The 13463-nt window shown below is 33.9% G+C and overlaps 3 protein-coding genes across 4 annotated transcripts; 1 reads left to right on the forward strand and 2 right to left on the reverse strand.

Moving 5' to 3' along the window:
• Positions 1–494: 494 nt before the first annotated feature.
• On the reverse strand, positions 495–2039 carry RpS8 (ribosomal protein S8). 2 transcript variants are annotated; one of them, XM_081972323.1, is made up of 4 exons: positions 1750–1768; positions 1166–1548; positions 850–979; positions 495–639 (listed from the first exon to the last, which is right to left on the reverse strand). In XM_081972323.1, the coding sequence occupies exons 1-4, from the start codon at positions 1751–1753 to the stop codon at positions 530–532; spliced, it is 627 nt and encodes a 208-aa protein (XP_081828449.1). In that variant the 5' UTR covers positions 1754–1768; the 3' UTR covers positions 495–529. The 2 variants fall into 2 exon arrangements, with proteins under 2 accessions (XP_081828449.1, XP_081828450.1); XM_081972324.1 differs by lacking the exon at positions 1750–1768 and adding an exon at positions 1887–2039 and having other exon boundaries at positions 498–639.
• Positions 2040–2406: 367 nt separating this feature from the next.
• Positions 2407–4640, forward strand: Ns2 (nucleostemin 2). The gene is made up of 3 exons (XM_081972278.1): positions 2407–2565; positions 2626–3544; positions 3614–4640. The coding sequence occupies exons 2-3, from the start codon at positions 2626–2628 to the stop codon at positions 4603–4605; spliced, it is 1911 nt and encodes a 636-aa protein (XP_081828404.1). The 5' UTR covers positions 2407–2565; the 3' UTR covers positions 4606–4640.
• A 106-nt stretch (positions 4641–4746) lies between these two features.
• JhI-21 (Juvenile hormone Inducible-21) lies at positions 4747–13237 on the reverse strand. Its single transcript, XM_081972279.1, has 9 exons — positions 12875–13237; positions 9513–9741; positions 8582–8697; positions 8167–8292; positions 6512–6653; positions 5715–5838; positions 5461–5661; positions 5146–5407; positions 4747–5083 (listed from the first exon to the last, which is right to left on the reverse strand). The coding sequence occupies exons 1-9, from the start codon at positions 12999–13001 to the stop codon at positions 4941–4943; spliced, it is 1470 nt and encodes a 489-aa protein (XP_081828405.1). The 5' UTR covers positions 13002–13237; the 3' UTR covers positions 4747–4940.
• Between the last annotated feature and the right edge of the window lie 226 nt (positions 13238–13463).

Genomic DNA, 13463 nt, shown 5'->3' on the forward strand with positions numbered 1-13463 from the left:
TCATATAATAATTGTTTGCAACGTTACCTAAGACATACACTTTTTGTGATAATTGCCAACCATAGGTAACCTGACCATAACAATTATTGAACACCCCTTATACAGGTGTGGTAAATCCAAAACCCACCATAGGAAAACCGTGTAACTGACAGAGAAACGTAGATAATTGCATGCGTGGGACAAAGACAGAAAACGAAAAAAATACCAAGTAGGCCAGATTTAGGCTGCCAAAATCCAATACATTTTGTCGACGGTATTGGATTTTGGCAACAGCGTACTGAAAATATGGCCTACTTGCTATTTTTTCGTTTTCTGTCTTTGTCCCACGCATGCAATTATCTACGTTTCTGTCAGTTACACGGTTTTCCTATGGTCGGTTTTGGATTTACCACACCTGTATGGGACAAATTTAAACCTTCAAAATTGTCTAGTAAAAACCTTTTAAAACCAATTCTTCTAAATCATATTTATTTAAAAAAAAATAAAACCACACATAAGGTACAAACATGTATTTGTACTTATTTACAACTTATTTAGCCTTCTTAGACTTAATCTTCCTCATGTAAAACTCTAATTCTTTGCCTTCCAAAATGTATCCATCTGATCTACCACACTGTCCAGGACGAGAAGACAAGCATGCTAAAACAAATGAAATGACTGTAAGCATGTGGTAGTTTAGTCAAGGAAAAAGTTATTTTTCTAATAAAAAAAATCAGAGTAACTATGACAAGCAAGTCATGGGAGCACAGTGAGAGCCTAAAACAGACTACTCACTTTAGTGTGCCCTCGCTAAAATGTGTTCATCATGTAGTTAACTAAATGGTAATCAAAAAATAGAGGTAAACTCACCTAGTAACCGACCAGTGGTAAACTGTTCTTCTACAGCAGGTTCCACCTTAGCCAGTTTCTGCCTGTTCTCATATTTTTTTGCAACTTTCTTGCTCCTTTTTTTGCTTAGGAGAGCTTCTTCTTCAGGTGTCTAAGGACAAAAAACTCACTTTAACATCACTCCCTCTTAATGCAGTTTGTAAATTTCACACTATGATTGCCTAAACTAATCAGAAGGTACTGCCACTCTAATCATCTAATAAATCAGATGACACGCATGGAAACATCATTTTTAAGACTTACAAGCCACAAAACTACTTAACTACAGTAAACTTACCAGTTTAGCCCCCTTTTTACGTCCCAAAGCCAGAATGTAATGACTTTCGTACCATTGCCTGAATGGTGTGGCATCAACAACAACAATGGCATTTTTAACCAAAGTTTTGGTTCTGACCAATTCATTGTTGCTGGCATTGTAAACAACATCAATAATACGGGTTTTACGTGCGGTGCCTTCGCTGCCCCAGGCAAAGTTTCCAGTGTCCAGCCTCAAAGCTCTGTACTTCAAATTACCACCTCTAGTACGGACATAGTGAACTCTGCGTGCTCCCAATTTAGTATTGGCGGCCGGACGTCCTAACTCAAACTTCCTCTTCTTACGGAGAGGCTTCCTTTTGCCACCGGTGGCACGTCTTTTATGCCAATGGTCTCGGCTGATACCTAAAATTAAACAAAGTTATTTAACTCCTGTACGGTAAATAAACACATGTTTTGGATAGTTTTTTTCAAATCAGATCGCTGTGGGATGTTTTTGAGTCGTCAGCACACACATCGGACTATTTAAACAAAAGTATCATCATTTAAAAAGACACAAGAGACAAATGGAAAACAAGGTTAGAACAGTATTTTGATTGTTATTACCCATTTCAAAGTGAAATATTAGTATTAACTGAAAGGAAATTGAAAATTCTTTTAACTCCAATTGAAGGAAAACCAAGATTATTTAAATAATCAAAGATTTACAAAGATATTTTACTTAAAACTTTAACACTACCTACCCATTTTGTAACTTCACTCGTAAAGAGAGACAAACGGGAAAAGAGACACGAAAATACAGAATGGCGTTTACATTACGTCGAACGTCGAACTGACAGCAGTGACGGCTGACAACTACTTCCCAAAACATCAATTCAGCGTTGCCAGAGTATTACGTACCAACCGTACCATAATCGATGACAGAAAAATATGCTAACTTGAATATATAGACAATATTCATACAAATAAAATAATTCAAGCAACCATATTCTTGGTATGAAGTAGTTACACGTTTCCAGATATTATGCTATTTGCTTATTTTACCAATGCTTTAAAAAATAAATCTAATTACCTATTTAGTATATTATGGAAATCCCATCTTGAAAAATTTACCAGTACATTGATAAACGGTCCTTTACCTTTACCGTGAAACAAGTGTAAGTTACACAGACAAATTATTTATTTATTTACCAATATTACCATATTACTACACGAAACAGCATGGTATTTCCATTTTTCTAAATAAATCGATAATTTTGGCAACTATGTAACATAATTCTACTTCATGTCTGGCAGGAATGCAGGAAAGACGTACAAAATCAAAAAATCAACATAACCTCAAATGTTGAACGTGTCTAATGTTTTGATTTTGTAAAATATACTTTATTTTGCGTTTTAGGCTTTTATTTTAAGTGTATTAAGGTGAGCTTTAAACACTTTACAACTTTTAATTTGGAAACTTTCATGTTTATTAATTTTTAGATGCCGAAAGTGAGTTCATCTGGGGGCGCCCCCCGTAAACAGGGCTTCAATCGTTCGGGCCACTCGATGAACCCGGAAAGATCTAAAGATGGTCTAAAAGGCGTTGCCAAACCTCGAACTAAGGGAACAATAAAGCGACTGCAAATGTACAGGAATTTTAAAGCAAAGCGAGACAGTAAAGGTAACATTCTTACTCCAGCACCGTTTCAAGGCTGGCTGCCGTCTGGAGTTCAGGCGAGAGTGGAACCAAGTCAAAAATGGTTTGGCAACAGCAGGGTAATATCACAAAATGCTTTGCAAAAGTTTCAAGATGAGTTGGGGGCTGCAGTTAAAAATCCTTATCAAGTGGTTATGAAACCAACTACTCTGCCCATAACGCTGTTGAATGAGAAAGCAAAAAACGCCCGTGTGCATTTATTGGATACTGAAAGTTTTCAGAGTGTTTTTGGTCCTAAAAAAAGCAGAAAACGCCCCAACATAGCAGTTAGAGGAATTGAAGAATTAACTGAACGGGCCGAGAAAAAACAACAGGAATACAGTGATGAAACAGACTCTAATATTGTCAGGGACAATGGAGGAGTTAAGGACATACAAAGGGATTGGGTAATGGCTGCTGGACAGTCAAGAAGAATATGGAGTGAGTTGCACAAAGTGATTGATAGTTCTGATGTGCTGCTACAAACTTTAGATGCCAGAGATCCTATGGGAACCAGATCCTCTTATTTGGAAAAGTTTCTTAAAAAAGAAAAACCACACAAGCACTTGATTTTTGTTTTGAATAAAGTGGATCTGGTGCCCACTTGGGTTACCCAGAGATGGGTAGCAATTTTAAGTAAGGAATATCCCACCATTGCATTCCATGCCAGTATGACCCACCCATTTGGAAAAGGCTCTTTAATCAATTTATTAAGACAGTTGGGTAAGTTACATCAAGTCATGATATTTTAAAAAACATTAAACAATAATTTTTCTTAATTTATCATTTCAGCAAAGCTGCACATTGACAAAAAACAAATTTCTGTCGGTTTTATCGGCTACCCAAACGTAGGCAAATCATCAATAATCAACACTTTGAGAAGCAAAAAAGTGTGTAAAGTTGCCCCCATAGCTGGAGAAACTAAAGTGTGGCAGTACATTACTTTGATGCGACGCATCTACTTAATTGATTGTCCTGGTGTGGTTTATCCATCTGCTGAAACTGACACTGAGAAAGTGCTTAAAGGCGTCGTCCGCGTTGAGCTGGTTAGCAATCCTGAAGATTATATAGCCCCACTTCTTGAACGCGTCAAGAAAGAGTACATGATCAAAACTTACAAGATTGAAGATTGGAAGGACCATGTGGACTTTTTGGAGAAACTGGCACAAAGATCGGGGAGGTTGCTTAAAGGTGGAGAGCCTGATATATCCAGTGTGGCTAAAATGATGCTGAATGACTGGCAAAGGGGAAAGTTGCCGTTCTTTGTCTGCCCGCCCGGATTCGAAATTGGACTTTCCAAAAATGAGCCAAACAGCGACGACAGCAACATTACTGTTGTGCAAGATTTTAGAAAAATCAAAGTTGGTCTATCTTATGAAGGCGAAGATGTCAGGGACTTGGAGCCGATAGAAAATGTTGAAAAAGCTGTGGAAGAATTCAAAGACGGTGGCGAAACAGAAGAAAATACGTCTCAGACTTCAGAGAACCAATCAGTAATCAGTGAAACTAACGAAGATTCAGACGGTTCTTCCGATATTAGTTTCTATTCAGATATGGAAGATACTGAACAGTATGCCGTGACAACTAGTGGAGATTTCCATGTGGAAGAAATGGTTGAGAAAGGTAAAGGATCAAAATTGAAAAGCAAACAAAAGAGAGCTCTGGAAAGAGCGCAAAAGAGGAAGAAGATCGGCAGCAACTTCTATGAGGTGACCAATGTTAAGAACAGAAATAGAAATAAGAAGAAAGTCTTAGACATCAACACTAATAAACGTAAAAAGTAAACTTTGTCGTTATTAAAGTTTGTTAAACTGAGAAAGTATTTTCTTTGTAATATAATCATTCCACTAATCCACTGTTTGATATACAAAGGGTTTTTTTGCTTACATTACAACTGATTTTTGAGTAAATTAAAATGTGACACCTCCTTTTGATCTTCAGTTTTATTCAGTAAATACAATATAATATATTTGTACATTTTTTGTATACATGTAAGCTGTTTCGAAATTTGGTCGTTAATTCTTAAAAAAAAGAAAACTACCTACAGTATGCGAGACTCAAAAAAAAAGATTTAAAAATGTATATTTTATCAATAAATATTTGTATATAATATAGTGATTTACGATTGCGAGAGTAGTTGAGTGGCTTCGGGTGAAGTAAGTTCCATTAGTTGTTGCAGGAATCTGGTGGTCTTTGTTGTAAATGCATTGTATTTCTCCGACTTATTCTCCCATTTGATGAATAAATAATACACTGGAATACCTAAAAATTATTAGGAGAATTATGTTTAAATCTTAAGAGGGCTGACAGAGGAGATTTTTTACCTGATAAAGTGATGGCTGCTCCAATTATGGTGTTCCACGGTTGGGACGGAATCGGGAACAACACCAGGAACACGCAGGCGCTCAAAAACAAGACGGGAATCGCCGTATTAACCCTGATAGGACGGGGTGCGTCCGGCTGTCGATATCTCAGAATCATCATACCTGCAATACTGGCCGCTACAGAAAACCACAGTATTTGCCCGTAGTAGTTGATCAACACGAGTACATCTCTTACAAACAACATCGCCAGCGACGTCAAACACTAGAAGAAGTATTTTAATTTTATTTTTAAATCTTCTAAGTGTATTAAACTACCGAGAATATTAGGCTTGGAATTGGAGTGCCTTTTTTGATGTGAATGTAAGCGAAGATTTCAGGAAGGTGACGTTCTTGGGCTCCAGTTAGGAACAATCTGGATGAAGTGAACAAGATTCCATTTACACCGCCGAAACACGACAAAGCCACAAATATGGGTACTAACCATGTGAAACTACCGAATATTTTCATACCAAATGACTGAAAATTAGTACAAATTATTACTAGTATAACATTTATTAAGTTGAACTTACGAGAGCAACAGCGTAAGAACTTTCCATTTCCACTCCGGATAAGACAGCAAAATATGCGATGTTGGCCAATACATAGATAATGGTCACTAATGGCAATGCAATCCATATGGCTCTGGGTAGGTTTCTAATGAAAATATGTTATAATAATTAGATTACAATTGTTTTGCAGTTATAAACTAGAGGTAAAGTTTAGAATGGCAAATATGCTATTACCTTGAGAGGTCTTTCACAGATTACAACCATCAACATATAAAAGGTCATAACTTTAACTACAAAAATAATTACTCTTCTAGATTACGATTATTACCTTTAATGGAAACGTTATTGACATTCTTACCGCTTTATTGGGTCATTTTATACGGAATTCTCCTAGAGTAGCATATTTGTTTTATTAAATAACAAAAAAATCATATCTCTCTAGCTACTGTTTATGTAATGTTATTAAAGTAATTAGAACAAAACAACGATATCTTTGCTTCGGTGCTTGAAATAGATACTTCTCATTCCTTAAATGCCTGATGCATTTAATACACTTTGCGGAAGGTTTGAATAAAAGATAAAGCTCAAGTGGAGATAAAAGCAAATAATGGAAAAAAGCCAGAGAGGAACGGTGGAAAGGATTTTGCTGTTAATACCGGTTCGATATTGGAAACGTGCTTTCTCTTAAATAGATCCAATTTGTTTCCTTTTCAAGCTTTTATCAATAAAATCTGTTGCGTTCGAGATGTTTTATAGACACTTTGTCCCACTTTGTACAGTAATTAAATATATTTTCACGTTAATCAATTGGCGCTTACCTGTAAGGGTCTTGAAGCTCTTCAGTGACAAAATTTAGATAATTCCATCCTCCAAATGCAAACAAACCGGAATAGAAACTCAAAGCGATACTGGTTACGTCATAGTTTCCTTCAAATGCATTGGAGAAATTTTCGGTATGACCTAAAAACAATTATTGTTATAGTATGTAGAAGAAAAGAGGAGATTTAATGTACAGGGTGTCCCAATAAGCTGTGCACGCGGCTGTTCATCGTAGTATGGCTGGTAATATGAATGTGGACAAGAGAGAGAAATATCTCGAAAACGGCTAATGGTAGAGACTTTGTTTTTGCGGCATTTTAAAAAGCATTTTCTGTCCTGTAGAGTGTCCCAAAACAATGTTCCATTTAGTTTTCGGCCTTTTGGATAGAGGGAGTTTTTTCAAAAATTGCACTTTCATCTTAGATATCTCGAAAAAATCAAATGCAATACTCTTTAGGACCATATAAAAGTATTACACTACCATATAATAACATATGGTCTTATCGAAGTAAAATAAATTAATGCATTTATTCTAATTTCTCAATAAATTATGCATTGATTGGTTATTAACTATTACTGCATTTTATTATAAATTAATGTTCAGATGTCTCAAAAATGCAGGTTATACAGGAAATTCCACACTGGTAATTCCACCGAACGTTACTGACAGAATAAGTAATAAAGTAAATTTTCTATTGAAATCAATATAAAATTATCAACTTTTATAATATGCATTTTAACATAAATTTTAGAATCTACATACAAAAAGCATTATGTTACACCACCCTGTATAATAGGCTGGTCAAATAAAGGTTTAAATTGGAACTTTCACGTGCAATGACAAAGCGAACGGAATTTTTATTAGTAACACAAGCAGTTACTTTATCAACAGTAATTATAATTATTATTATTATTATAATTGTGCTGTAATTGTTTGCTGCCCTAGGAATTTTAACTGCGTCCATTCAAAACTTAAAATAACGGTTATAGTCAGATGGATATGAAATTTGACTGTTACATTTTGATTTCAAACCATTAACAGTTTAGGTGCGTCTAAAACTAATTTCCAAGCAAAAATTAAATTTTTGTCAAACGGTGTCTGGCATGAAATAACACCAACAAAAAAAATAAAAAATACATCCTGTTTTTCAAACACCTTGTAGGATATGCAGAGTGTTGATTATTTCAAAATTTTCCAGTTTTTTTCGATTTTTTATTTTGATTGCTTGTAAAAAGAACTCACATGGCACAAAATCGGGAGACCCGGATGGCTATTCCGTTCTCTTCACTTTTTGCCAGGAAATATTATACTTTCACGGTCGTGTACGAAATGAGGCTGAGAGAAAGTTTATCATTTATCATACATTCATTAATTTCTTTTTTTTTTATTTGTGCAACAAACACAGGACATCAATATTTGTTGATATTGTCTGTAAATAAACATACATCTAATCAGATTAAATTAAAAAACGGGTTAACTGACACTATTATCCTATAATTCCGTTTTGGATTACCCTTCTGAGAAACTTGAACAAACAATTACATCATTGGAAGATTTGATCTCCACTATATTATTATTATATTGAATTACATATTTTTTATGTTTATGTTTTTCAACTTTGAAATCTAATATATTTTGTAACATGAAACTTACCCGTTAGTAAATAGTAGAGTCCAGTTATTATGATGGCAATTAGGGCAAACACTTTGGCAAACGTAAAAATGTCTTGGATTTTCATTGACAGTCTTGTACTCAAACAGTTGATTGCAGTTAGGATACCTATATTGGAATTAAAATAGATAATAATAAAGCTTATAAACAAATTCATCAATTATTAGGGCATAATAATAGAGCGAATGTTGGACAATTAAAGGGTACAAGAGAGCTTTCATCCAGTCTCTATTCAAACTTAATTGGGCCCGTCTTGAAACTGAATAGCCTCTCAAAATTGAATTATAAACGAGACCGAATTTAATAACAGGGTCAGACAGTTCTGGATAGTACGAAAGCAATCAGATTTTAAAAGAAAATACTGAAATCAAAATGACCTTTGGAGAAAGTTACTTACATAAACATACTGCGGCCAATAGCCTTATGGCGCTATCAGGAGGTTTGCATTCCGGAAAAAATGGCTTGGCAGCGTATTCCGCAAATGTTATAGCAACAATAGCTTGTGTTGTTGGTCTATAAAATAAACAAATAAAACCATTGTGTAGTGGTAAAACCTTGGGTTAACAAGCTTGGTTAAGATAATTAAAAAAGATATTGAGATTTACTTAAATACTTTGACTTAATCATGACAAAATTCGTAAAAATCTTTTTGAACTGCATATTTTGGGGACTTTTCATCATCTTTTCTTGAAAATGTGACAAAAAGTCTTAGATCCACTGTATAATATGTTAAAAAATATGAAATATTTATCAAAGTTTCCCTTGACTAAGAATTTTAGCTGAAATAAGGCAAAATTTGGATTTTTTGAAAAATTGGATATTCGAAACCTTAAATAAGTATATTACATGAAAAAAGCCTTTCGAAAATAATCTTACCCCAGCTATTAATACTTTTATTGTTTGAAAATTTCTGGAGATATTTACTTGGAGAATTTGCAATTTTTAAAAAAATTTATAGAAAATGTTGAAAAAACCTGGAGAACACTCTTCCGGACATTTTTTACCTTTACAAGAAGAAGGCAATAATTGCAACTTAATTATTTTACTTTTTAAGAGGTCCAGGATCACTTTGGAACATGTAAAACCTTCTGAAGATTACTTAATTATTATTTTTTAATTTTTGTGCAATGAAATTATGCAAAATCGTTTAAAGAGTCAGTGTGTCACTGTCACATGATCCTTGGTGTAAAACTGACAATAATGTCACGTGTGGATGGGTCAAATGAGTTAACAGAAAGAGTTGTTGCTGTGCGCAATCATTCTCTTAAATTTCCTATTTCAGCTACACCATTTACACCAAAATTCTAGCCAAGATAAAAGTAAATTACCTTATAATTAAGATAGCCATCCATAATCTAAGAAAAGCGGCCAATGGCCCAAATGCAACATAAATGTAAGCGTAATCGCCCCCTGAACGGGTGACCGAAGTGCCAAGCTCGGCGTAGCAAAGTGCGCCGAGCATGGAAAAAATGCCGGACAAACTCCATATCAATATGGACACGCCCACCGACTGACTGGCCTTGTACACTCCAGTTGGACTGACAAAAATCCCACTACCTGAAAAAAATTAAAAAAGTGTAGTCGATAAGTGCCCTCTAACGGAGCTAGTGATAAGAAGAATATAACTGTCAAAATACTCTCCATAAAGCTATAAAACTAGTGATGTAGAAATCATGCATGAAAAATAGCCAAGTCAGTTTGAGTTAGGTTGAATGTATTTTATAGTTTCATGAGTGCAATTTTGACAGTTGTGACGTATGGCTGCCGGTTTTTGACTTAATTTGGTTCAGTATGAATGTGACAACTGTCAAAATTTTCTTCACAAAGCTATAAAAGTAGAATTTACATGAAAAAGTGTCAAATCAGTTGGAGTTAGGTTGAATGCATTTTATAGTTTCATGAGTGCAGTTTTGACAGTTGTGACGTATGGCTGCCGGTTTTTGACTTAATTTGGTGAAGTATGAATGTGAAAACTGTCAAAATTCTTTCCATAAAGCTACAAAACTGGTAGACTAGAACATCATATAAGTGATACACAAAAACCATTATTTTAATTGTAATTCCTACAGGAAGAAAGTTAGCCAAATGAAATTTGACATGCATATTCGCTATTTTTAAGTTGTCATAATTTTTTTCAATTTTTGAAAATAATCTAGACAGATAAACAGACACAGCTTTAGAAAATTTTGTCTGGACATTTTCATTATGCAGTTGTCATGTATTTGAGAAATATCATCTGTCAAACAGTTTCCGGCCTAGTGACTTTTACCTGTAAAAAATGACAGCTCCAGAGTTTGTTAATAAAAATTTCAGGTTGTCATATTTTTTGAAATTTATACATTTGTCAGAAATTCCAGAGATTGTTGAACATTTTTGCTTGCTATACTCATTTTGCATACATAATTGTAATGTACGGGTGTGTAGATTCTAAAAATTTCACGAAAAATAACATCTAAAACAACTTTATTGTTGAAAAAAATAACAAAAGGGAGAAAAAAATAAGTTAGACCACACTGGCCGTGCAAAGATCAATAATAACCAAAAAAACAAGTTAGGTTAGGTTAAAAACGCAATGTCTCTTTTCGCGAGCAGCGCGTTCCGAAATAAAACGACACACACAGGAGCGTTCCGTATTTAGCACTATAAAAAACAGATTTGTTCGCAACAATAATTTATGATGAAAACAAATTGTACCTGTCCAGATTATTTGAAAAATGTGAAACAATTTCCAAGTAAAACATTGTATTGATCACAATAAAACAAGCATACCAAATTACATAATAATTATAAGTTTTTTTTTTGTTTAGAATTTAAAATAAAAAACGGTTTTATTGAGGGACATATTTAGGGCCTACTAACACCTCTAGAAGACACTTCTCAACTATACGTTATATGACATTTTGACATTTATTTCTTTAGGTACTACAATTAAGATTTGGACAACCCTGTATAATAAAATAAAAAAATACTACAGCGTAGTAAATGTAATTTCTTTGTTGAGGACTTCTGTCTATAAATATAATACACAATCTCAGCAAAACCCGTTCACACGTGGAGAAAATAACAAAGTTTAAATGCGCAATGTAGTCGCCAAAATAACTTCAAATTTGAAAAAAAGTTATTTAGGTGACCCAGAAAACCATTTTAACTTTACCTACAATATTGCATATATTCAGGTCTAGGCAAAAGTTGATAAACTAATAGCGTTTATTATATTATTCATATATTAGCGTGACAAATAAAACAATAAATTCATATTAGTGTGTGACATGATAGAGATGACCAAAACAAATATTGCAGGAAAAAAAAACAAAATTAACCAGAATGGGACAATATACGAAGGCGTAGAAGGGCCACTAAAACAAAAGTAAAACCAATCAATTTTCTGTTTTTGTTTTTAAAGTTTTCAAAATTTATTTTTTTGCCAATTTGTCTGATGAGATAAATGAATAACAGTTTGGCCTCATTTTCGCCTCTACAATGTGGAAGCATCACATTTTTTGATATCCAACGTTTCGTTTTTAAGTTACCATCATCAACTGTTGATTTTCTTATTTTCGTAATAATAACAAAAAAGAATGACAGTTGTCACATGATGAAATGAACGCGCTCTAACTTAGTTAATTGTTGACGTATCATCAGTAGAAATCTAATATGGCGACCCCAAAACAAAAACCTAAAAGCTGATGATGGTTGCCAAAATCTGAAACTTTTTTAGAGGAGGAAGAGTGACACGCTGGAATGTCATTTATTTGAGTTATATCAAGTAACTTAGAAGGGACTCTGTGACGTAATTTGACAGTGTCACATTCTAATCGGTTTGAAAATGGCAATCATGTCACGTAAACAAGTGTCAATTGACTTAACAGAGAATAATTGAGCTGTTATGTTTAATCATCGTAATCAAAAAAAAATATTGCACCAAACAAAATATTTTTTCCTTTTTTAGTGGCAACAATATTTTATTTTTTTATGTTACACAATTTTTGTTTAGAATTGCATTTTGTTGCCTCGAACAGAACAGCAAAAACCTGTGGTACAGTGAGTTTATTGTTTTAAATTGTCTATCTAGTCTATAAATATGTAAAATTGTAATGCACTGAGTGCTCCTGGAGGTCAATCCCACAATCATCATTTTAAATGCGCAAAAAAGTGGAAAAATTATTCACTTATTTATATTTTTAATTAAAAATTAGATTTTGTGGACTTAAACAAACAAGGACAATAAAACTTGTACGTGTAATGAGAATACGCAGATTCGTATTTTCAAATAGAAATCTGTATTGCAAATTTCAAAAACAACCTCTAGCAAACATAATATGCTAATTTTTGGGACGATCAACACTTGAGAATAATATAATAAGATAGCGTTTAAAGCAAAGAAGCAATAAAACGCGCTGTAAATCTGAAAACCGGTTTGTTTGATGCAGTAAACGAAATTTTCAAAATTTAAACTCTGTTGCATCATCCCATATACTAAATACATAATATATCAAGGTAAGAGATTTTGATGTAATGTAGTACTTTAGTATGTATTATATGATAACAATAATGTAAGTATTCCAATCAATTTTTTGATTACTAATAAAAAAAAATTTTTTAGTTATGATGAAATTTTTTGGCGCCAAATAATTTTTCGAAATTGGTATAAATTTAAAAATAGTATTCTCGGTTAGTAAATTAAACATACCGACAATAGTGCCCACAATCAGTCCAACACCATTCAGCAGGGTGATTTTTCTTTTTAATTTGTTGGATGAATCATCGGGAAATTTTTCGTCCTGACGGTCGTGACCATTTAGGACCGGTGGATCCATCAAAATGTGGAAAAGCGACTTTTACGGCCCTTTTATATATTTTTTTTTTATAATCACTCGAGACGATTTACATTGTACACATTTTCAATTACAAACGCGATTTATAACGCGAAATTATCGGCCATGCGGTTTTCGCGGTCGATATTTGATACGGCGTGTTCCCTAGTTTCGAGTAGAGTTGTTTGGCTGGCCGTTTTCGCGTTTCCACGTTTTGAGGCCAGCCTTCACTTTCTGTTTTCCGTTACTGATTACGGTATCCAAATAATTGTACGTACACCTGTTTTTATCAGTACTGAGAATAGTACATTTTGAAATGAAAGGACAGCGGTTTAGAGAATATAACGACACCTACACAGCGTTAATCGAATTTGCACCACTGTATGACTGTACCATCACCATCCACCACCAAGCATAGAAAAATAGTAAGAACTGACGAAGTATGTCAAAAATGAAAAGATTATT

The sequence above is a fragment of the Ips typographus genome, linkage group LG2 (genome assembly GCF_016097725.1).
Source record: "Ips typographus isolate SLU linkage group LG2, UJ_Ityp_2.0, whole genome shotgun sequence".
In the NCBI taxonomy this organism is placed as follows: domain Eukaryota; kingdom Metazoa; phylum Arthropoda; class Insecta; order Coleoptera; family Curculionidae; genus Ips; species Ips typographus.

What these genes read in the sequence shown, in the direction of transcription:
- JhI-21 (XM_081972279.1), bottom strand. Translation starts at nt 13,001, where the DNA reads ATGGATCCACCGGTCCTAAATGGTCACGACCGTCAGGACGAAAAATTT. An exon ending in TTCCAAGCCTAATATTCTCG is followed by an intron (nt 5,408 to 5,460) that starts GTAGTTTAATAC and finishes TACTTCTTCTAG; the next exon opens with TGTTTGACGTCGCTGGCGAT. An exon ending in AGCAGCCATCACTTTATCAG is followed by an intron (nt 5,084 to 5,145) that starts GTAAAAAATCTC and finishes AATAATTTTTAG; the next exon opens with GTATTCCAGTGTATTATTTA.
- Ns2 (XM_081972278.1), top strand. Translation starts at nt 2,626, where the DNA reads ATGCCGAAAGTGAGTTCATCTGGGGGCGCCCCCCGTAAACAGGGCTTC. An exon ending in CAATTTATTAAGACAGTTGG is followed by an intron (nt 3,545 to 3,613) that starts GTAAGTTACATC and finishes TTATCATTTCAG; the next exon opens with CAAAGCTGCACATTGACAAA.
- RpS8 (XM_081972323.1), bottom strand. An exon ending in GTAAAAAGGGGGCTAAACTG is followed by an intron (nt 980 to 1,165) that starts GTAAGTTTACTG and finishes TTTTGTCCTTAG; the next exon opens with ACACCTGAAGAAGAAGCTCT. An exon ending in TACCACTGGTCGGTTACTAG is followed by an intron (nt 640 to 849) that starts GTGAGTTTACCT and finishes CATTTGTTTTAG; the next exon opens with CATGCTTGTCTTCTCGTCCT.